General features: G+C 45.9%; 1 protein-coding gene across 1 annotated transcript in view; it reads left to right on the top strand.

The window, feature by feature from the left end:
* Positions 1–22,158, top strand: part of RIN2 (Ras and Rab interactor 2) — a 124,306-nt gene that overhangs the window by 81,570 nt on the left and 20,578 nt on the right. The window contains exons 4-8 of the mRNA XM_004376429.3: positions 172–355; positions 4,073–4,184; positions 7,415–7,487; positions 12,572–12,663; positions 15,921–17,048. Of these exons, the coding sequence (XP_004376486.2) occupies positions 172–355; positions 4,073–4,184; positions 7,415–7,487; positions 12,572–12,663; positions 15,921–17,048 (1,589 nt within the window). The remainder of the gene's footprint in view (positions 1–171; positions 356–4,072; positions 4,185–7,414; positions 7,488–12,571; positions 12,664–15,920; positions 17,049–22,158) is intronic.

Genomic DNA, 22,158 nt, shown 5'->3' with positions numbered 1-22,158 from the left:
GGTCTGCCATCAGAAAGTTTTCAGTCTGGAGGGGAAGACATACAAGGCAATAATTACAAAATGGTACATGTGCTGTGGTAGGCCTAGCCTACAAGATTGTAGGGATAGTCTCCTTGCTGGGGAAAATTATATGGCGGTTGTTTGAATCCTACCCAATTTTGTTTCTCCTAGCATGGTACGACACAAGGATGATGAGGAGAAAGATGCCAAGGCATGCCCCCGGGACTCTGGCTATGACAGCCTCTCCAGCAGGCTCAGCATTTTGGACCGACTTCTCCACACCCACCCCATATGGTTGCAGCTGAGTCTGAGCGAGGAGGAGGCAGCACAAGTCCTACAGTCCCAGCCACCGGGGGTAAGACTCAGGGGAGCAGGTTGGGGCAGGCAGGGCTGCTGCTGCCTTAGAGAGAGGACTGCCAGCAAGTTTTTCCCAGCCTGTAAGGAGCACAGTTCCCAGTTTGTACCTGGGTTGCAATGTAGAGAAATTCTGGAAACTGAGGCGGCAGCTCCCAGGAACAGAACCCTTCAAATTTGTCTTTGTGTCCTTGTTGTCTTGGTTACCATGGAAGTTCCAGGACTCAGCAGGATAATGGGCATCCAGGTGATGAAGACGGGCTACTGGTCCGTAGCCCTGCATTGACCTCTTGACACATCCACTGAGGATGAGCTTGGGCCGAGGTCCTCGGTTACCCTGCTGCTTTCCTTTCATTCTGAGCCTGGGAACCCTGCCAGGACCCGGCCATCCAACTTGGAACCCAGCCCTTCAAAAGTTCTGTGTCCACAGTCGTATCTGTTCTGGATGACCGTGTGGTCCTCTTTTCTGTGGGCTTTCTCAGTGGCTTTCCACTTGGATCAAAGTCTGAATCCATTTCTTCAGCTACTGTCTACCCCAGACCACTGCTTCATCTTGTCAAAACTACCCCATGACTCAATAGAAGTTCCTCAGCCGATTTTTAGTTAATGATTGGTATATCCTGATCAGTCCAATATGGTAACAACTTGCTACCATATTTAAATTTAAATTAATTAAATTAACGTGGCCATTTAAGTGTAAATTAAGTCAGATAAAAAATTTAGTTCCTCAGTCATACTAACCACATTTTCAGTGCTCAGTAGCCACATGTGGCTGGTGGCTACTGGATTGGATGACCCAAATGCAGAACATTTCCATCATTGCAGAAAATTCTATCGGACAGTGCTGATACCCAATGCCTACTTTCAAAAAAGGATAAATAAAATAAGTTCCAGATAATAAGACTTATAACAACACATGGCAAAAGATAGAAACTAAGAGATAGATGGAGAAGTGAAGAGAAAATTCTATCAGTAACTGGCTGAGGAATGTTATAACAATGGGGCACAAAAATAAACTTTCGAGTTTCTTAGTAGCCAGAGCTTGTTATCATGTTTTGACTTAGAAATTTTCTTTTTTGATGGCAGTGAAAATATAGACAACAAAACCTTGGCCGATTTCCACATGTACAATCCAGTGACTTTGATTACGTTCTTTAATGTTGTGCAACCTTTGTTGCCATTCTTTTCCAAATTTTTCTACCACCATTAACATAAACTCGGTGACGAGTCTCTCTTTTTATTTCTTGTCTGACGGAAACAGACAGGAGTAACCCCACTGTTGGAACATACTCAAGGTGACTGGGCACAGCATTTGATCCTCTCTTGGCTAGCACGTCAGGTTGCTGCCTCTAGTTTCGGTCTGTGTGATCAGGATCCCCTCGTGAGGCCTCCACTTTCTGCCAGTTGGGTTGTCAACTCCTGCGTTTCTGCAGAAAATTCTGAAGAGGGAGGTTGTTACATTGCTAGGCAAAAGCTCCGCTCCTTGGTCCACTTCCTTCAGTGTGGGACATGTGGGTTCCTGCCGAGACCTGTGTGGGGAACAAGTCAGGCAGTGAGACTGTCTGCCCACCTGCCTGATCCTTCGACAGGGCTATCTGATGAGACTGGGCAGGCCGAGGGCAGGGTGAAGCAAGGAGCACCAAGAGCCAGGAGAGGCCACGGTGGGCAAGGAGAAGTGGGAATGATGGAGAGGAGGAGATGCAGGTGCTGGAAGTGTGTGTGAAGAAGGGGGTTTGACAGACTGGCCCTGGCGCCATGAGTAAAGTGGGCCTTTGGGGTGCCACCACCCTTAATTATCTACAGCCTAAGACAGAGGTCCACCAACTTTTTCTATACAGGGATAGATAGTAAATATTTTGGGCTTTGTGGCCATACTGTCCCTGTGACAACTATTCACCTCTGCCATTGCAGTGCAAAAGCTGCCACAGGCAACTTGTAAATGAATGAGCATGGTTGTGTTCCAATAAAACTTTATTTACAAAAACAGGTGGCAGGATGGGTTTAGTCTGTGGGCCATAGTCTGCTGACCCCTGATCTAAGACAGTAAGGCTGCAGACATTCAGGAAATAAGCCCAGAAGATGTACTCCCCCTTGGTCCCCAAGGCTTGGGAACATCCCCACTTGCAAAAGAGACTCGACTTTCTCTGCAACCTCCCTGCAGTGCTTTGGTGCTTACTCATCAGGCTTCTATTTAAGAAACATCTTCAGTTTTAGGACTGCTGTAGACACATGGACTCCCAGAACTGGCTACTGGAGGAATTCCATGGACGCAGCCCCGTGGGTGCTGGGAAATAAAAGAGAACTCAGAGGTCTTCTGGTCTCACGCCTCACTGGACACCCAATTCCCATGACCTCCTACCACCAAATAAAAAGTATCTTAGGGACTATCAGAGTGCCTAGGTCATGCAGACGGTTAATGTGCTTCGCTGCTATCCGGAAGGTTGGAGGTTCCAGTCCACCCTGAGGCGCCTCAGAAGAAAGGCCTGGTGATCTACTTCTGAAAAATTAGCTGTTGAAAACCCTACGGAGCACAGTTCTGCTTTGACACACACGGGGTCACCACGAACTGGAATCCACTTGACGGCAACTGGTTAGGAACTATAAACTGGATGTACAGAAAGGAGTGAAGAGGACAAAACGAAAAGCAGAGTAGCTGGGAGGGAGTTGTTTAAATGCAAAGGAAAGAGCAGAGGGAGTGAAAGGAACAGGGCAGGGCAGGATCCTTGGAGAAGGGTCAGGTACTACAGAGGGGAAGTGGGATGCGGCCAGGCTGCGCACTCCAGGGGGCGCCGTTAGAGTTGTCTGCGTGAGCAGTGCGCTCTGGAACTGTGCAGGGCTCAGTCTCATCGCAGTGCCAGTTGCTGCAGGGAAGAAGGTCAGAATGGAGTCCGAGATCCGCAGTGGGAGTTGGGCTGGGTAAAGCATATACATCTGAAGACAATACTAGGACCTGGAGGGAATTATCAGAAAGCAAGGTGAGTCAGGACCAGAGGGACAGCTTCGGAGCACAGCTGCCGCCTCCGCAATGGAGCAGCCTGGCTCAGCTCTGGAGTGGAGGCCTGGTCTTGCCAGATTATCTTGTTTTTCAAGAGCAGCTAGAAATCCAGATTTCAATGTTGAAAGAAAAACCTCCTGCTTTTTCGCTGTTGACAACAGACTCAAATTCTGATTTTAAGTACGCTGGGAGAAAGATGTGGCAGTCTGCTTCTGTAAAGATTACAGCCTTGGAAACCTTATGGGCCAGTTCTACTCTGTCCTGTAGGGTCGCTATGAGTCAGAATCGAGTGGAAGGCAATGGTTTTTTTTTGGTTGTTTTTGTTTTTTTTCTTTTTCTTCAGCCAATGAATTCCCAATTCATCACCTCTGGTTCAGCATGTTACTGCTGCTTAGGATTTAGGTATTCATCAGTGAAGATGTTTACGTAAAACTCGGCTGAATGACATATAACAGGAGCAATAAAACAGTAAGCAAACTGAATATGGAGAAGGTTCCGTCAAAGGGAAAGCTGGATTCTTTGGGAGCCACTCATCAAAGAAAGGAGTCTGTGGTGTGGTCTCTAAGGGCCACTTTCTCTGGCATTTGAGGGTCCTGCGTTGAGCCATGCAATTTGGTCATGAAGGGGGTTCTACTCATGGAAGTCACATGCGAGGGAAAGCATATGCCCAGGTTCCAACCTTCTAGATGTTTCCTAAGTTTGAATTTCTTTTCTCTCCACTAGATCTTCCTGGTTCGTAAGTCTACTAAAATGCAGAAGAAAGTCCTCTCCCTTCGCCTGCCCTGTGAATTTGGAGCCCCACTCAAAGAATTTGCCATAAAGGAAAGCACATACAGTAAGTGGTGGTTGCATAGTTAGGTTCTGGTTGATGTGAGGGTCTCGGGTCCTCTAAAGGTATAAACGTGGAGGGAGCCTGTGCTTTGAGATAGATAAACATGAGTGTGGGCCCCAGCACTGTCACCTGTTTACTGATTGACAGGGCAGGTACTATACGAGTCTCAGTGTTCTCATCTGTTTAATGGGGTGATGGTATCCTCAGAGAGTTGTTAACAGTTCAGCTAAACAACCTGGTGGTCAAGTGTCCGGCCTACTGCTTGGCTTATGATTGGTGCCTAATAGAGACTGGTTTCTTCTCGCCTTCCCAGTTAAGTATGGCCTGGACTCGGTTCCCAGGTTTGCTGATGACTAAGCTGATGTCAGGTGGATCCTGGCTGAAAGCAGAGAATACCAGAAAGATGTTTACCTGTGTTTTATTGACTATGCAAAGGCATTTGACTGTGTGGATCTTAACAACTATGGATAACATTGGGAAGAATAGGAATTCCAGAACACTTAAATGTACTCAAGAGAAACCTGTACGTAGATCAAGAGACAGTCGTTTGAACAGAACAAGGGGATACTGCGTGGTTGAAAGTTGGGAAAGGTGTGCGTCAGGGTTGTATCCTTTCACCATACCTATTCAGACTGTATAGTGAGCAAATCTGAGAAGCTGGACTCTATGAAGAAGTACACGGTGTCAGGATTGGAGGAAGACTCATTAACAACCTGCTTTATGCAGATGACACAACCTTGCTTGCTGAAAGTGAAGAGGACTTGAAGCACTTACTGATAAACATCAAAGACCACAGCTTTCAGTATGGATTACACCTCAACATAAAGAAAACAAAAATCCTCACAACTGGACCAATAAGTAGCATCATGATAAGCAGAGAAAAGATTGAAGTTGTCAAGGATTTCATTTTACTTGGATCCACAGTTAACATCCATGGAAGCAGCAGTCAAGAAATCAAAAGACACGTTACACTGGGCAAATCTACTGCAAAAGACCTCTTTAAAGTGTTGAAAAGCAAAGATGTCACCTTGAAGACTAAGGTGTGCCTGCCCCAAGCCGTGGTGTTTTTAATCGCCTTATATGCATACGAAAGCTAGGCAATGAATAAGGAAGACTGAAGAAGACTTGACTCCTTTGAATTGTGGTGTTGGCGAAGAATATTGAATACACCATGGACTGCCAAAAGAATGAACAAATCTGTCTTGGAAGAAGTACAACCAGAATGCTCGTTAGAAGCAAAGATGGCGAGACTATGTCTCACATACTTTGGACATGTTACCATGAGGGATCGGTCCCTGGAGAAGGACATCACGCTTGGTAAGGGAGAGGGTCAGTGAAAAAGAGGAAGACCCTCAATGAGATGGATTTACACAGTGGCTCCAACAATGTACTCAAGCATAACAATTGTGAGGATGGTGCAGGACCAGGCAGTGTTTTGTTCTGTTGTACATGGGGTCGCTATGAGTCAGAACTGTCTCGACAGCACTTAATAACAGCACCAACAAAGCAGGCTGGTAGGGCTCAGACCTTTTTACAGGATCTAATACTAAAGCATGTGTCTGCACATCTTCATGAGCAAGCATTTCTTGAGTGGACGTGTTCCTTCCAGGCAATCCCTGTTCAGTCTTCTGTGAAATGCAGCTAATCAGAGGCAGAATTCAGCCCTTTGGAAAAAAGTAACTGGTCATAGTTTTGAAGGGAGAGTGGTTCTCAATAGCATTGCTTAAATTTAAATTTAAACTAATTAAATTAATGTGACTAAGTTTAAATTTATTAAAAGTAAGTGAAATTAAAAGAATTTTTATCTGAATCTCAATTGCATGCAACAGCTAGACATTATTCTTTCTGCCCTATTACTTCCCTGATCCTCTCTGTGTGGCTTAACGTGTTGGAAGAGCTAGTTTAAGCAAAGGATTAACCTGGCCACGACTAGTTACCACATGCCTTGGTTGCACCATGCTGGCCCCTTCCCTGCCAGGGCCTGTCTTTAGGAATTGGTGGTAAATTGACAGAGGAAAGACTTGCTGTAAAAACATATAGATATTTTGCCATAACTTCTGGTTTAGTAAGAAACACCATTGTATATTTGAATAGAGCACTTTCACATAAATTATTTCCTGTTTTAAAATTCTAGTTTTCACTACTACCCTTCTGGGTAGACAAGGAAAGTACCGTTATCATCCATTTTACAGATGAGAGAACTGAGGACCAGACAAGCTTACCCACCCAGTTGGTTCCCTCCTACGTAACTCACCATATTATGGTCACTTATGTGATAGTCTCTGTCTCTGTGTGTATGTGTCCGCCTCCCTCTGTTAGTGTGTGGTGTGTGTGAGATGGTATATGGTTAAGGTGTGCTTTGGGGTGCTTTGGAAATACTAAATAAGTAAAATAATACAAAATTAGCAAAATAAATAGGGGTATGGAGTGGTAAAAAAGGGAAGAAAACTCATCTGATCGTTGAAGTAAAGAAATCTTCATAAAACTAAGGGCATTTGGGATGTTTTGGGAAGAATAACAGTGTGAGTGGAATTTCAGCAGAGGTGGCATGAGGGTGGTTGGCAATACATGAGTTCGTTGAGGCAGAACCTCTACTGCTCCGCCATTTAGGAAGATGTACACATTGTGCACCGGTTGGCCAGCACACTCCTTCTCCTAGAAATTGTGCACTTGGGGGAACACTAGGTCAATGGGTCTTAGAATCTTTGATTCTGACTTTAGCCGAAAGCTGATTCGTGGAAACCTTTTATTGTCCTGCAAGCTTACAGTCCTCTCCTCTGTCGTTACCAGAGCTGGGCTGCTTTGGCAAAGAGGAGTGTGACCACAGAGGCCCAGGTCCCAGGAGGTTCAAGGGGAACGGGGGTTGGTGTTCCCCAAGCCCTGTCATGTGCTGCCGTCCCCGCCCCAGCCTGGTCCCTTGCTCCCTGCCCAAGTCTGCTTTCTGAACTTGGAAAGGAAGGATCGTTGTGCAATTCAAGTCTGCCCTGGTCTATTTACCAAGCCTCGAGCATGCTCTTGGAATGAGTCAGGGCAGGACTTCCAGCCTATCCAGCTGTTTACTGGCCTGGCTCTGGCTGACATACATCCTCCCTGTGGCTCGTCCCGATGAGCCACACGGCAGTTTGTCTGAGAACTGGAGTGGTCCCATTCGCACAGGAGGCGGCAGCAGAGGGCCCTTCCTTCCTCAGAACCCACTCAGGAGACTCAGCTGGTTTCTGAAATCTCTTTTCCAGCCTTTTCCCTGGAAGGCTCAGGAATCAGTTTTGCAGATTTATTCCGGCTCATTGCTTTCTACTGCATCAGCAGGTAAGGCCTCTTCCTCTCCTGTGGTTTCTAGGACCTCCTTGGTGTGTGAAATAGTCAGCCCTGAGGCTTCTGCATTAAAGCAGGATGGAGGGGTAAGGACGACTGTGGAAGGATTGGAGCCCTGGTGGTGCTGTGGTTAAGTGTTCAGCTGCTAACCAAAAGGTCGGTAGTTCGAATCCGCCAGCTCCTTGGAAACCCTATGGGGCGGTTCTCCTCCATCCTATAGGGTCACTATGAGTTGGAATTGACCCGATGGCAACAGGTTTGGTTGTGTGTGTGTGTGTGTGTGTGTGTGTGTGTGTGTGTGTGTGTGTGTCTGTGTAGGCATTCATCACCTGAGTAAAATGTTCAAGTCCCATGCATCAGGCTTAAGATCAAAACAACTGTCTAGGACCCTCAAATGTAAATTCTCATTAATGTGATTATTTCTTCAAGCTGCTTCCAGGCTGCGCTCAATTAGACCCATTAAAGCAGGAAAAATGCCCATACACACACACACACACACACACACACACACACCCCGAAACACCACACATATCATGCGTACCACATGCATGTACTCACACACAGACTCACGCTCACATGCGCACATACACACTCACACACACTCACAAACATGCACAAAAGGATGGATCATTCAAAGCGGTAACACTTAAAGGCCCCAGACAATGTTTGTGAAAACTCTCCAAGGGAGGGAGTTTGTTTACGAGTGTGGGCTCCCTAGACGTGCCCTGGGAACCCTGCATTATTGGACTTGAGGCAGGCTGGGTGCTTGAGTCCTTTTCATAACTAAGGTGGCTCTTTTCGCCTACCTGCAGTTAAGCCAGAAGTCCCAGCGTTTACAGGTGTCTAGGGTGTGAGTTGTGGAAGGCTTACTTTTAAAAATATTTTTTCTTTTGATTCTAGCAGTAGCAGTGTTTCAAATCAGGTGATCTTGTGGTGACTCGGAATCTGACTCTGATCTGTGGGCCTGGTGCTGCCTCCCATGTAGGAGCACAGGAGGCGGCTACCCTCGCCCCCTTTGCTTTTCTGCTTGTGGGTTGCGGCTGAGTTTAGGGGATACACGGGAGTGTGCTACCGGGGTGTTTTCACGGCTGAGGAGTGTGCTTGGGTTTGGCTTATAGTATTTTTAAGGATTAGGTTATTTCTCAGACTGAGTTAGACTTTCGTTATACTTGATGGACTAAGCTGTTCCGGGGGCAGGACTTGGCTGTCTACCACCTGGGGGTCTCCAGACCAGCCAGACCCACATGATCAGAGACCTGGGGGGGGAGGGGCACTTTCCAAGGATGGCTCCATCGCTGCTTACCAGAATAAACCAGGGCTTCTTCCAGACCTGGACCACACGCCCTGTGAGCACGCCCGTCTGCGTGGCTTGCGCAGGATCCCTGGGCCTTTGGAGGGGAAATGCGCTGCCCAAAGACAGGGAGCCAAGCAGGAGCCCCTCCCGTCCCCGGGGACCACACCTGCTGGGTCAGAGTGAAGGAGTGAATTTCAGCGCTACAGTGTAGGCCAGAGGTGGAGTTGTCCATGTGTGCCCTTCTGCATGGTGTGCTCGTTGGTAATTGTGCCATCGTTGTGAAAGAGTGTCACACCCAGGAAGCAGTACTTGGCAACAGCCCAGCAAAGACGTCATCACCTCTCAGGTTCTTAACACCCCACCACCTGCTGCTCGGGGCTGCCTGACCAGAGGGAGCTAAAGCACACGGGTACCTTTGCAGACTTCACGGCCTGATTCCACCGTGGTGTTTACACAAAAACCAACACTGCCATTGTGCAATTAGACGCCCGAGATTAATGTCTCCTTTTTTTTCAAAATGCAAAGGTACTCGAAATTTTGCTTCTGCTTTTCCACTGGTTGCTACTCATTGACCTGAGTCTGTGTTCTTGGTCATCAGTAGTTGATTTGACCCAGTCTTACCAAAATATGTTGGCAGTTTTTTGGTTGATGATTAGTACACAAGTATATTCAAATAGAGTGATTAGATTATCAGTGTTGATATTCCACACAGGTGCACCTGAGAATAGCATTCACTGAGTGATTAAAAACTGTTGAGGTCAAGTCGATTCTGACTGTGACAGGCACGTTGAAAAGTAGAGTTGAGAATACAAAAAGTGACTGCAAAGCTTGACCAACCACGCCTAGTCTTGTTAGTTGCTGTCCTTGGCTCCTGGGCCCCTTGTGATCTTCGTCTGGCTTGGTATCTCTCTTCCCCTATCTCTGCTTGCTAGCTTGCATTTCATCTCTCATACCTCAAAAGAGATTGACTCCAGATATGCCCTGTACTACTTCTGCCTCGTTAACACAACAAAGACAACCCATTCCCAAATGGGATTATAATCACAGGCATAGAGGTTAGGATTTACAACACATACCTTTTGGGGACACAATTCAATCCATAACAAGGTCCCACATGCTTGAGTTCCAAACCCACCCCACCCCCACTTCACCCCTCATTAGCTCTGTAGGAGCACGCCAGGGACTTCACCTGTCTGTTTCTGATGCTCTTGATCTGTGGGAAGGGGGAAGTTACAGCTTCCTCCCAGGGTTGTATGTGGGTCCATGTGAGCTACAGTGCATGGTACAATGCAATACTAGGTGCTCAACAATACCAGTCTCCTCCCCTTTAGAAATACGATGTATAGAGCAAAGTTAAAAAACTAAACTGAACTAAACTAGACTATGTATGTACTGAAACTCTTGGGCGAAACATTTATGTCAAAGATGATGGCTTTTTTTACCTGTTATGCAAGTTTTAGAATGGGCCCCCTTTCTTTAGCAGGTGTAGATGACAAGAAGTTGTCCCCTTTTGCATGTGTATGAGAAGAAGGAGCTGTGATACACCCTTTGGCTGGTACAACAGGCTCCTGTGCAACATCTCATTTTGTAGTCTATCAAAGCCTGAAACCATCCATTAATGAATGATGGGTGTGGTTTCCCGTCATATGTCATTAAGAAAGACCCAAACCAGTCATGTGATGTTTAGGCCCCAGGTATTGCACTGAGCAAGGTAAAAACTTAAAACAGGTTTATTTTGTTGCTTGTACTTTTCCCCTCCCAATTGTCTGAAGAAAGCAGATTTTAATTAAGTTGATGCAGCCATACAAGCATATATTTGTATGATATTTTGAGTTATGAAGTTCCAGTTCCTGTTAATTTTCACCTAAGATTATGATCAGGGTCACTGCCTGTCCTGGGTCAGGGAGCAGCTATTACCCTAAGAGTCTCATGGAAGCAGTTGGGAGCTGGGCTTGACATCCCAAGGCAGAGGAGCCTCAGCTGGCTGCCCTATCCTGACCTGACAATTTATGTGAGTGGCGTATTGGAACTTTTGTGACACTAGTAAATTTTAGTCATGTTTTGTTCTTTTAATTGACTTTACTAATTTGTTATCCATTGTCAACAGTTTTAAGGATTCCAAAAGTCTCAGACATCTAGATTTGATCTCATTCAGCCCAGAATGGTGCCCGATCTTATTGTAAACAACCAGTTGTTTAGTATAGTTAATGCTGGTCAGTGGAAATTCTCATGACATCTTCCACTGACAAAATACAGTCTTGTCCCTCACGTACTCCACCCCAGCCACAATGGCCTCCTTTGCTGTTCTTCATACCTCCTAGACCCTTTCCCACCTCAGGGCCTTTGCACCTGCTGCGTGCTCTACCTGGAATGCTCTCCCCCTGAAGGCTTACTCCCTGGCCTCCTTTAGGTCTTCAGTCAAATACTCCTTCTCAGAGAGGACTTCCCTGGTCACCCCCAACACTCTCACACTCTTTATCCCCCTTCTGTGCTTTATTTTTATCTGTAGCACATATCCCCTTCTTGTATGCTCCGTAAATTGCGTATTTGTTTATTGTCTGCTGGTGTCCACTGGAGTGAAGCTCCGTGACAGCAGGAGCTTCTGTCTGTTTTGTGGCCAGCACCTGAAACAGTGCCTGGCACTTCACAGGTGATCATAAATAGTTGTTGAATGAATGAAAAATTCTGTGTAAGATCAATACGCCCTATAGGTAAGTCACTCTTGTCATCAATGAATATTCATTCATTCAAAAAACACTTTCTCCCTGTCTGTATCCAGCAAGGTGTGTGCCAAGCCCCATGAGGGATTCACCAGTGTTGAGAGTATAGTCCCAACCCTTGTACATGAAAGTGAACAAAGTTTGTTAAGTCTGCCTTTGCCCATTCCTGAGAGAGCAGGTGGCCATGGGCTGTGTGTCTACTAATGATGCCTCCGCGCCCTGGCAGTGGCAGCCTGGTGCCGCCTTAGCTCTCCCATTGGGCCTGGTGCTCTGTGATGCACGTGTTTGCCTGTATGCATGTGGTGCCATGCTGCTTGGACCCAGGGTTGGTGACATGAAGCAGGGTTGGTCACATGACTTCCTGCTCAAAGTATGGTCCAGGGACCAGCAGCATCAGCATCGCCTGGGAGCCTGTGGGAAATGCAGCCTCTCAGGCCCTTCCAGACCTCCTGAATCAGAATCTGCAGTCTAACAAGGTCCCCAGGGGATTCCTGTGCACATTGAAGTTAGAGAAGCACTGCCTTAAAAAGCGACAGAGTTTTGTCTCAGTGTATAAAGGACAGTGTGTGAGTTCCAGCTGGAAGATATCTCAAGTAAAATCAAAAGACGTTCATTGAGAACCTGCCATGTTTAAGGCAATGGGCTAATAAATCTTGGGTGAGGATTATACGTTCCTGCCCAGGGAGTCGGGCCCACCATTAAGATGGCATCTAGCAAGTTAGTATATACCGTTTCATATGTATGGTAGATCCACCAGCGTAATCAGTGGTTCTGATATTAACTTTAGATGCCTCTTAGCCACCCAGCAGGAAAACTCAGTTTCCGCTGCAGATCCTGAAACCACGGAGGCTTCTCTTTTTTTTCAGCCTTTCCTGAATGTGGTAATTTTGGCAGGAATAATAAGCACTGATCTCATCACCTGTAAAGTTCTGGTTGGGTACATTGTGGTGTCCAGTTAGAACATTGTAAACAGTTTAAGTTAAAATCTCTCTAGGACGAAATGAAAGCATGAGACAGAAACCAGACATATCATTACAAATATTTTCTCTTTTCTGAAAAATCAGGGACGTTCTGCCATTTACCTTGAAGTTGCCTTATGCCATTTCAACAGCCAAGACGGAGGCTCAGCTTGAAGAACTAGCCCAGTTGGGACTAAGTAAGTAGGTACTCCTTCCCTGAGCCCATCTTAGAAGGGACACGTGGATCAGAATCAGTGTGAGGCTGGGTAAGGCTGTATCGTGATGTTAAACACACCTGTGATTAAAAATAATCCCATCTCCATGGCAAAGCGCAGCCTTCAGGACCATGGGGTCCCTGAATCAGACTTTATGAGATTCTTTTTCCAAGTCATCGTCCAGCCAACTCTCAAACAGCCTGGTGCTAATTTTGCCTGGGTGTCCCCTAAGTCCCCCCAGCCTATGTCATTACTGATTTTGGGCTATATACAAACCCGAAGTCCTAATGTACCGTAGACATTTATAACATGTCCCTCGGTGACCTTCCCTTCTGTGGCATCTTGCTGGGGAAAAGCAGTGCCTGACAGAAAGAGAAAGTCCCCGTGATGTGCCTCATGTGCCAGGTTTTATTTCTAGAGGGGAACCGGAGCCCTGACGACACTCCTGTGCTTTGAGGAATTGGACAGTCCAGGCACCCAGAGCAACATCTGTCTCACTTCCTCTCTGTGTGTACTTCCAGTCCTGGGGTTCTGGGCCACATCCCTACCACGCCATGGGTCATCACTGTAGCCAGCTGGGCGCTTGCCTTCCCCTCCTGACCCTTTGCTGATGCCCTTAAACCCATCTCAATTCTGCTGAGCAGCAGTTGACAATGGATCAGGACATAGAACTCACCCAGGTTACCTTTCTTTGTCCCATTGCCTAGGGAATCCTTGTGGGTTTAACTTTAGCAAAAAAAAAAAAACAAGAAAAAAAAAATTCTCTCTAGATGTGAGGAGGAAATACTATTAAGAATTTGGGGCTTCCATCTTTAGATAGATTAACAACCAGACTGCAGTATTTGAGTGGCTATTGGGATTCTGAAGAGAAAATGCCAGCATTCCTAGAATCCGAGAAGATATGATACTAGGACCAGCAAATAAAAAATATAAGTGTTTCCCTTTTGGCATATTTTTCTCTTAATCTCAAGAGCTTGTTTTGATGGGTGCCATTTCCAAGGAAGCCTGCATAATTATAGAGAAACCTGACAGTAGCTTCAAGTGCCCATCTGAAACAGATTGCTTAAAAGAATTGCCACATGTGCCTGAGGTCTGTTTGATGGATTGCGAAAGAGAATCCTGGTCAAAATTCAGGACCATATAAATGTCCTCACTTAAAAGTTGCCCCATATCTTCCATTTAATGCCTTCGGAAAGTGTTTAAAAATATTTTCCTGAATTGAAGCACACATAGTCCACTAGATTCTAGGTGTCTTGAAGGCATGAGCCACGTCTCCCTCCCCACGGCCCCTGGCCAGGTGGTCAGCATGCAGGGTGTGCTCAGAGCTGGGCTGAGGGCTGGAGTGTCACAGACAGTGCTGTGCACTGGTGGCTGTAGCGGCCACTACTCCGAAGCTAATGAGGTCTCATTAACACCCATTCGCTTGTGGTTGTCAATGGGCATGACGGAAAGCACATTTTAAATCCTGTACCTCACTTATTCATTCATCCTACATATATTTCTAGAGGGTCTGCTATGTGGCAGGCACTACTCCCCATAGCAAGGGTTCAGTGGTTAATCAGGTGTCCCCTACCTTGCCCCAATGTCCATAGTTTATATGGGAGAAATGCACATTTGTGAAGTAGTACAAAATCTTATAGCTATGACAGAAGTCCAAGGAGGGCTCAGGGAGGTGGGACCAGGCCCACCAAGACCTGCCCTGACCCAAAGAAAACAGCCCATGGGTGATTTTAAGTTTCCTAGTAGCCGCGTCTAAAAAAGTAAAATAAAACTGGTGAAATTAATTTTAATAATATATTTTATTTAATGTAATATATCCAAAATGTTATCATTTCAACACACAATATCAAAAGTTATTAGTGAGATATTTCACATTCTTTTTTATGCTAATTTTTTGAAATCCAGTCTGTATTTTACTGTAACTGCACACCTGGAGTTGGCTACTAAATTTTCGCAATCTGTGTTTAGATTTCACTACATTTACAGTTGAAAAAATAGATTCACATACCCAGGTTGTTCCAAGCATACTTAAAAGTTTTCCAGTAACTAAACTGAGTGTCAGTTTTTACATTTAAATTTATTAAAATTAAATACAATTTAAAATTCAGTTCCTCCACTCACTAGCCACATTTCAAGGGCTCAGTGGCCACACATGGCTGTTGGCTCCATGCTGGACAGCGCAGACCTAGAGGGGAGGGAAGGAAAGATACAGAGAAGACCCCACAAGGCTGAGGACCTGTCCCCCAACACCAGGCCTTGCTTAGAACACACACAAAAGGTCTCCCAACATAAGCCTCTCCCATCTGAGACCAGCCATTCTGGGCCCGTAGGAAGAGAACACACTTCAAACAAACACAGCAAGGCAACGCTAGAGGGAGAGAGAAAAGAACCTATTCCAAATGGAAATTATAACAGACAGCATTTATCACCAATTTGCACAGAAAACACGGAGACACAGGTGGTATAGATGCAGTAAGCAACCTGCAGGTCTCCAGAGTGTTGGGAATTTATAGCCGTGCTAAGGAGGTTACTGGATTTGGGAAGGATGAGCAGCAAACCATCAAGATAAATGGCTGAACCGGTACTTTGTGATTTTCGTATGTTTGCTTCTGCTGCTGTTGTTGTTGTTGTTTTTTGCTAATGGGACCCAGGAGTGTATTTTCCCTCCTTTCAGTGTTTTAGTGCTGAACATGTAAAACCCCATACAAATTGTGTAACATCCCCCCACCCCCAGGCCCAGCTGCTGGTCCTGCCCTGGAAGGGGAACTGCCAGGCTGGATCTCTTGGCTGGCGGCTGCCTCTGTGGAGGGTGCCTCAGAGGAAGCTGATGGGGAAGGGGGGTGGTGCTTTGCACACTGACTCCGCTTTTGTGAAGTCAGGTGCCCTGATAGCCTTTCTCAAGCTAATACTGTAACAACTCCAGTTTGTTTTTCCTTCCGACATACCTATGAAAAAGCTGGGCTGGAGTTGTATGCTGGCCAAGCCATTTCTCAAGGGCTTTGAAGGTAAAAAGTCCCTGGAGCCCTCCTGTGGGCCCACAGCTGGACCTGGCAGCCTCCCCACCCTTTCCGGTAAGGGAATGCAGTGAAAACATTAAAAAAAAAAATCGGCCAAACCCAAGTGCAGGGCCTTCGGCTGCAAAGATGCCCATTGTAACACACTGTGCTTTTTTAATTTGTGAAGGAATGGCCCGAGTGTATTGTATTTACATTCTTGTGTTCACCGATAATGACTTTCAGATTTCTGGAGCTCTCCAGCTGACAACCAACCCCCAAACCCTCCACCTCCCCATAGGCCTCTCTCCTCAGACGGTGCTTGTCCCGCCTCGAGTCAGCTCTGCCTCATAAATGGAGTGCATTCTATAAAAACCAGGACGCCTTCGGAGCTGGAGTGCAGCCAGGGCAACGGAGCCCTGTGTTTCATTAATCCTCTTTTCTTGAAAGTGCACAGCCAGGACCTCAGTGGAAGCCTGCCGAGGTCCAGCACAAGGACTCCCAACGTGAATGGCACCGAAAGGCCTCGGTCCCCCCCACCCAGGCCCCCGCCACCCACTATTAATAGTCTCCACACAAGCCCTCAGCTGTCCAGGAGCGAGACCCAGGCGAGCATGCCAGAAACAGTCAACCATAACAAACATGGGAACGTAGCTGTGCCTGGAACGAAACCAACACCCGTCCCTCCGCCCCGGCTGAAGAAGCAGGCTTCTTTTCTTGAGGCAGAAGGCAGTGCAAAGACCTTGACCGGTGGCCGGCCTGGCCCCGGCCTCGAGCCCAAGCTGGGCACGGCTGGTGGCCCAGGTGGGGCCCCACCCTCGGAGGCGCCAAGAGATTGCACAAGGGCCCAGCCTCCCTGCTCTGAGTCACGGCCTCCGTGGAATGGAGGCAGGCAGAGGCTGAGCGACATGAGCATTTCCACTTCCTCCTCTGACTCGCTGGAGTTTGACCGCAGCATGCCTCTCTTTAGCTACGAGGCAGACACTAACAGCAGCCTGGAGGATTATGATGGCGAGAGTGACCAGGAGACCATGCCCCCGCCCATCAAGTCCAAGAAGAGGAGCAGCTCCTTCGTGCTGCCCAAGATTGTCAAGTCCCAGCTCCGGAAGATGAGCGGCGTGTTCAGCTCCTTCATGACCCCCGAGAAGAGGATGGTCAGGAGGATCGCCGAGCTGTCCCGGGACAAGTGCACCTACTTCGGGTGCCTGGTGCAGGACTATGTGAGCTTCCTGCAGGAGAACAAGGAGTGCCACGTGTCCAGCACCGACCTGCTGCAGACGATCCGGCAGTTCATGACCCAGGTCAAGAACTACCTGTCCCAGAGCTCGGAGCTAGACCCCCCCATCGAGTCCCTGATCCCCGAAGACCAAATAGGTAAGTGCCCACTGCATTTTTTTTTCTTTTTAATATAAAGCATACTGTAATCTTGTAGGACAGCGCACCCTAGGTTAGTTATTTTGGATGAAGTTTTCCCCAAGATGTTCGAAACAACAACAAACTCCACCCCCTCGCCTGGTTCTCATAGAAAAATCAGCTTCTTAAAGTAGATCTCGCGTTATACCTAACACGCCAGGCTTGGAAATGTTTTAGGAAGCGACTGATAGAAACGGGGATGATTCTGCTGGGAATGGAGTTTGTGCCTACCTCGTTTTGTAACGTGTGTGTGTGCCATATGTGCTGTGTGTACCGTGTGCATGAAATGTCTGTTAAGCATTTTGGGAAAGTGTGTGTCTCTACAGGTTGGGCGTGCATAGAAGGCATTGGTGCTGTCTCGTTCGAGGCAGATGTTTTGTCCGTTCTATTTGGGAAGTAATATTTTTATTGAGGTGCAGCATATGTTTAAAAGCATGCAAAGATCATGGATGTGCACCTGGGTGAGTTTTCGCAGTGAACACACCTCTGCAGCGAGCTCTGGCTCAGTAAGCAGAAGTTGCCTGGGGCACAGAAGCCCTTGGGGCGTCTTCCACGCCTCCACTTGCTGCAAGCCTGGCTGCCTGCTGGCTTCCAAGCCGGTAGAGGGGTTCTGTGAGAGGCACGGTTTCAGAGTAATCAAAGAAGGAAAAGACAAGTTTATATTTTGAACCTTTAAAATAAGTAATATAGCTTGGAGGTCACACAAAAGATGTTTTCTCCAAAGTCAGGGAGAAATACTTTCTTTACAACCTCATTCAAGGGCTGAGTTGTTAATAGTTAATTTTGACCAAGGCAAATTTGAATTTGGCAAGCAATCTTTTTTTCCAGGGAGGCTGTGGAAGGAATTTTTTTTTTTTCTTTCAGAAGGTTGGCTCTAAAGAGCTCATTTCAGAGACCTCACCCCCTTGGCAGGACAGCCCAGAGAGCTAGCAGACATTGCTAGGCAGCTCCTGAATCTACAACCCAGTTTCTCCTGTCAGATTGGGTCTGTTTGTTGAAATAGTAAACAGCATGTGGCAGAGAGTGGTTTCTCTCATTTTGCTTTCCTCATTCTTCAAGAGAGTTTCAGCACAAAGGAATCAAAGCCTTGTTTGTTTTCGTGTGGTTGGACAGAGCTGGATTGATGGGGCGTGGCTAGAGCTGGGATGTGGCTGAAAGGAATGTGCCCTGATGGTGTGCCCTAGATTTAAAAAGGCTTAGAGGAGAAGGTAGGATAATCCACATGACCTCCTCTTTCCCCAGTCCCACCGCAGCCCCCATCTCAGGTGAGACCAGCTCCAACCTATGTGGCCACAGTGCCAGCCAGCGCCCCCAGGGAAGAGGCTCACAACTCGGCTGCACCTCCCAGCCAAAGTTTTAGTCCCAGGACACTCTTTGGCCAGCTTCTTTTGTATGAGTATGAGCTCAAAGGCTTATTTTCTCCAAAGACGTGTAACCCCCGTTGCCCTCAAGTCAATTCCAGCTCATAGTGACTCTATGAGACAGAGTAGAACTGCCCCATAGTGTTTCCAAGGAGGGGCTGGTGGATTTGAACCACCGACTTTCTGGTTTGCAGCCAGGCTCTTAACCACTGCACCGCCAGGGCTGCTTTGCAGGCCTATTGAGAAGGAAAGTGGCACTTATGGAGCCTCCAATATGAGCTGGCAGCCCACCCAAGCTACCTTAGCATGTCCTCCCCTCACCCTGTGAAGCAGACGTTGGCATTCCCTGTTAAAGGGAGCAGAGCAGGTCTTTGCCAGGTGGAGCACTTTGTCCCAAGGCCATCCCAGCTAGCAATTAGCAGATGCTGTGTTTGAAGTTTGTTCTGTGATGCGAAGCCTGTATTTTTCTAACCTCACCCCTCTGCTGTTTTTGTGCCTATTGTTTCTCCTCAGAGCCCTTACAACTTCCCCTGGAAATTAAGGGGGATTGTAAGAGTAGGCCAACCCTTTGTTAAGGCAGCTCAGACTAAAGCTCTCTGTTGAGGTGGGGCATGGCCTCCTTAGGCATTGCCACAATGTTTTGTTGGTTTGTTCGACTTTTATATTAAAGAGGCTGTTGCTTCACCAGTGAAACCTTCATGCAGTATTGAAACTGCGGTAAAAGTGTCGGACTTTTGAAATTGGGAGTAAGGTAAGCAGGTTTACCTGAAAAACTCTTAACAAGAGAAATATGAGGTCCTAATGACAGTGAAACGTGTGAGGGCTGGAGCTCGACAGGACTGCCTTGTTTTTCCAGAGCTCACAAGTTCTCCGTCTTTGACAGGGTACAGTCTTACCACGTTTTCTATCACTCTCTATTGGTGGAAAATATTTGAGGTTTTCCTTTTCGGACAGGTTTCCACCTTACACAGGTTCCGGCTTTCGCAGGTTTTACTGTGTTAGAAAACCAGTACCTTAAACTTATGGGTTACTAGATTAGGACTCTGACAAGAAAATGGGCTTAGCCTAATTATCTATGTTTTCCATACTCCTAAATAAAGGGTTTACTGGTTTACTAAGGACTTGTTCATACAGTGACTCCTTTGAGTCTCCTAACCAACTTGAGGTTGGTCTATTTGTGGAGGGATTATTCATGTTTTGCAAATCCAGGAACAGAGGCCAAGCTGTGTAGAGTGACTTGGCAGAGGGTTACACTGCTGGTAAGTAGGAGAGCTTGGATTCAATCCAGATCTTCTTACTCTTGGTTGTGTGCTCATTCCTGCTCTCATTTCCTGGGAGGAACAGCAGAGAGTTTTCACTTTTGAATGCCATCTCCACAATCTCAAGCCTCAAATTTGTTCAGGACAGATGTCTCCTAATGCTTATAAAGCTTTTCCAGAATGTCAGTTGAGTTTCTCTGCTTTAAAAAATCTAGCCTTTTTTCCTAGTTTCTAAAGGAGATACCTCTGAACTATGAGACGGGAATTTTAATTTAAAGCCTCGGTTTACAGAAAGTCCATACATGAAATCAAGAAAGTAGGAGGAGGCATTTCACTGGTTTAATCCATATAGAATTAGCAGTTATTCAGATGTGTAAAGGACAAATGAATGTGTGCATATGAATCTCTTCAGCATACAGAGATGGTGTTAATCTGTCTTCTTCAGTGGGTGGTTCTTCAGTTGTATAAAGAAAAGCCAATGAGGAAACCAAATAGTTCTCACTCACTCCCATTTAATCCATGTGCTGGTGTCACTACCCTTTAGATCAGCACTAGGCAAGTATGAAATGATAGACAATCAGCCAATCTGAAAAATGAAACCAGCTGTTTGAAATGATTGTGCCCTATCATGAAGAATTGCTTTCCGTTAGACTACTTTTTAAAGCACTTTCACCTGCAGGTCTTCCATTTAGAGGCTCTTGAATAAATATTAGTTGACTGATGACCGCTTGGCTCCTCTGGTTGGAGAATGCAGCTAATAAGGGTTAATTCCCATGTGAGCTAACTCTCTTTGCTCATTTCAGGGCCACATATTGTGACTTGATTCCAGAGAGCTAGCCACCCTCTCCACCCCCTAAAGTGTCTGTCAGCACATGGTAGAACAACCAAATGCTTTAACAAAACATGTACATATCTTTCAGGTCCTACTGGAATGCCCACTCAAAGCCTGAGCCTAGTAACTTCATGGATAGAGGGAGTTATTCTCATTACTGGTGCCTCACGCTGTGAAGTATAGAAGGGTGTCATATTGCTTATTATTCCAGCAGGTGGGATTCACTGGTGGATTTTCATACCATACCACTCCTGCTTTGTTCTTTTTCAATGGGAAAAATTAGTCCAAAGTCTCTGATAGAGAAATCTCCTTTTTGCAGAATTTGTTTCAATTGTGTTGTTAATGTTTTGATTTTATTCAAGTGAAATAGTTTTTGTTTCTGACTTGATGTCAGTCTTGGGAAATCCCTCTGTTTTCAAGTATTGCTTCAAGAAAAAAAAAAGTTTTCAATTCCAAAATTGTTAGTAGTCCCAAATTTTCTGTTACATTCAAGCATCTCACGACAGACTCTCAAGCGTGACACAGAACAGCTAACTGTTCATATTCCTAAATGGCAATAGCAAAAAACGAGACAGTATTTTGCTTTCTTTAGTTGCTGTAAACCAAAATGTGTCTTTTCCCTAAAAAGCATTTTAACTATTTGGAAACAAAAGCACCCCACGTATTTTGAAGAGCACATCAATTTAGATATCCAAGTTTGTTTGTTTTTTTTCTAATAGAAAAATGATATTAAAATTGTGGTTAAGAACCAAGAAATATAGGCATGAATAAGAAAACAGGTTTGAAATGATTCCCTAGGACTTCAAACTATCACAACTACTTTGGTTCAGATAATTAAAAAAAAAAAAAAGAATATTGGATCAGGCTTAAGCTTTAGTAACTAGTGTGACTTGTTTTTATTTTTTTAATTCACAGTTTGGTTCATGCCCCTGAGTTATTATCTACTCTTTGTCAGATGAAGAGTCATTCTGAGGAATGTGGGCAGAGAGGCATGTTAGTGTCAAATTGTGATTAAAACTTTGAACCTCTGACTTCTGATCTAGCCTACATGACCATGTTGCCTGGAAGGAGCTTGTTCAATTAAGGATAGTGAGAGAAGAGAAAGATCAGCTTCTCGTGGAATGCAGAAAGAACGCTTGTATTATTTTTTTAAATTAGCTTAAATAGAAGACCACAGCAAGAAGCACCTTTTCTTTCCCACGGGGCATCATTTTCTGTATAATCTTTACTTTAGGGCATCAAAATTTAGTTAATTATGTTATGTCAACTAAAAGAAGGCTCCCAATCCTGGAGTTAGAATTCCTAGAGTTAGAAGCCATGGTCTCTGACCCCATGAATATCCTACACAAGGGAACTGGTCCTTCGTAATTCAGAAAGCCCTTGCCAACAGGTGGGAATTGGGGGAAGGCATCACCAAGCAGCTCACATGGAGACGTCTGTGCTAGAGTGTTTTCTGACCACATCCCTAGGCTCTTCAATTTCAAGAGAGAAATAAATGCCTCATTGTCAGGAGAAAAATCAGCTAAAAGGAATTTATGTAGGAAATGAGGAGCATGACCTGAGGGACACTTAAAATGCTGGTGATTGTGAGGAAGCACGAAAATCTTTAGGACTTGGAT

The sequence above is a fragment of the Trichechus manatus genome, unplaced genomic scaffold (genome assembly GCF_000243295.1).
Source record: "Trichechus manatus latirostris isolate Lorelei unplaced genomic scaffold, TriManLat1.0 scaffold00042, whole genome shotgun sequence".
Lineage (NCBI taxonomy): Eukaryota > Metazoa > Chordata > Mammalia > Sirenia > Trichechidae > Trichechus > Trichechus manatus.
The sequence above is the reverse complement of the archived record's forward strand: the minus strand, read 5'-3'. Positions and strand labels throughout refer to the sequence as shown.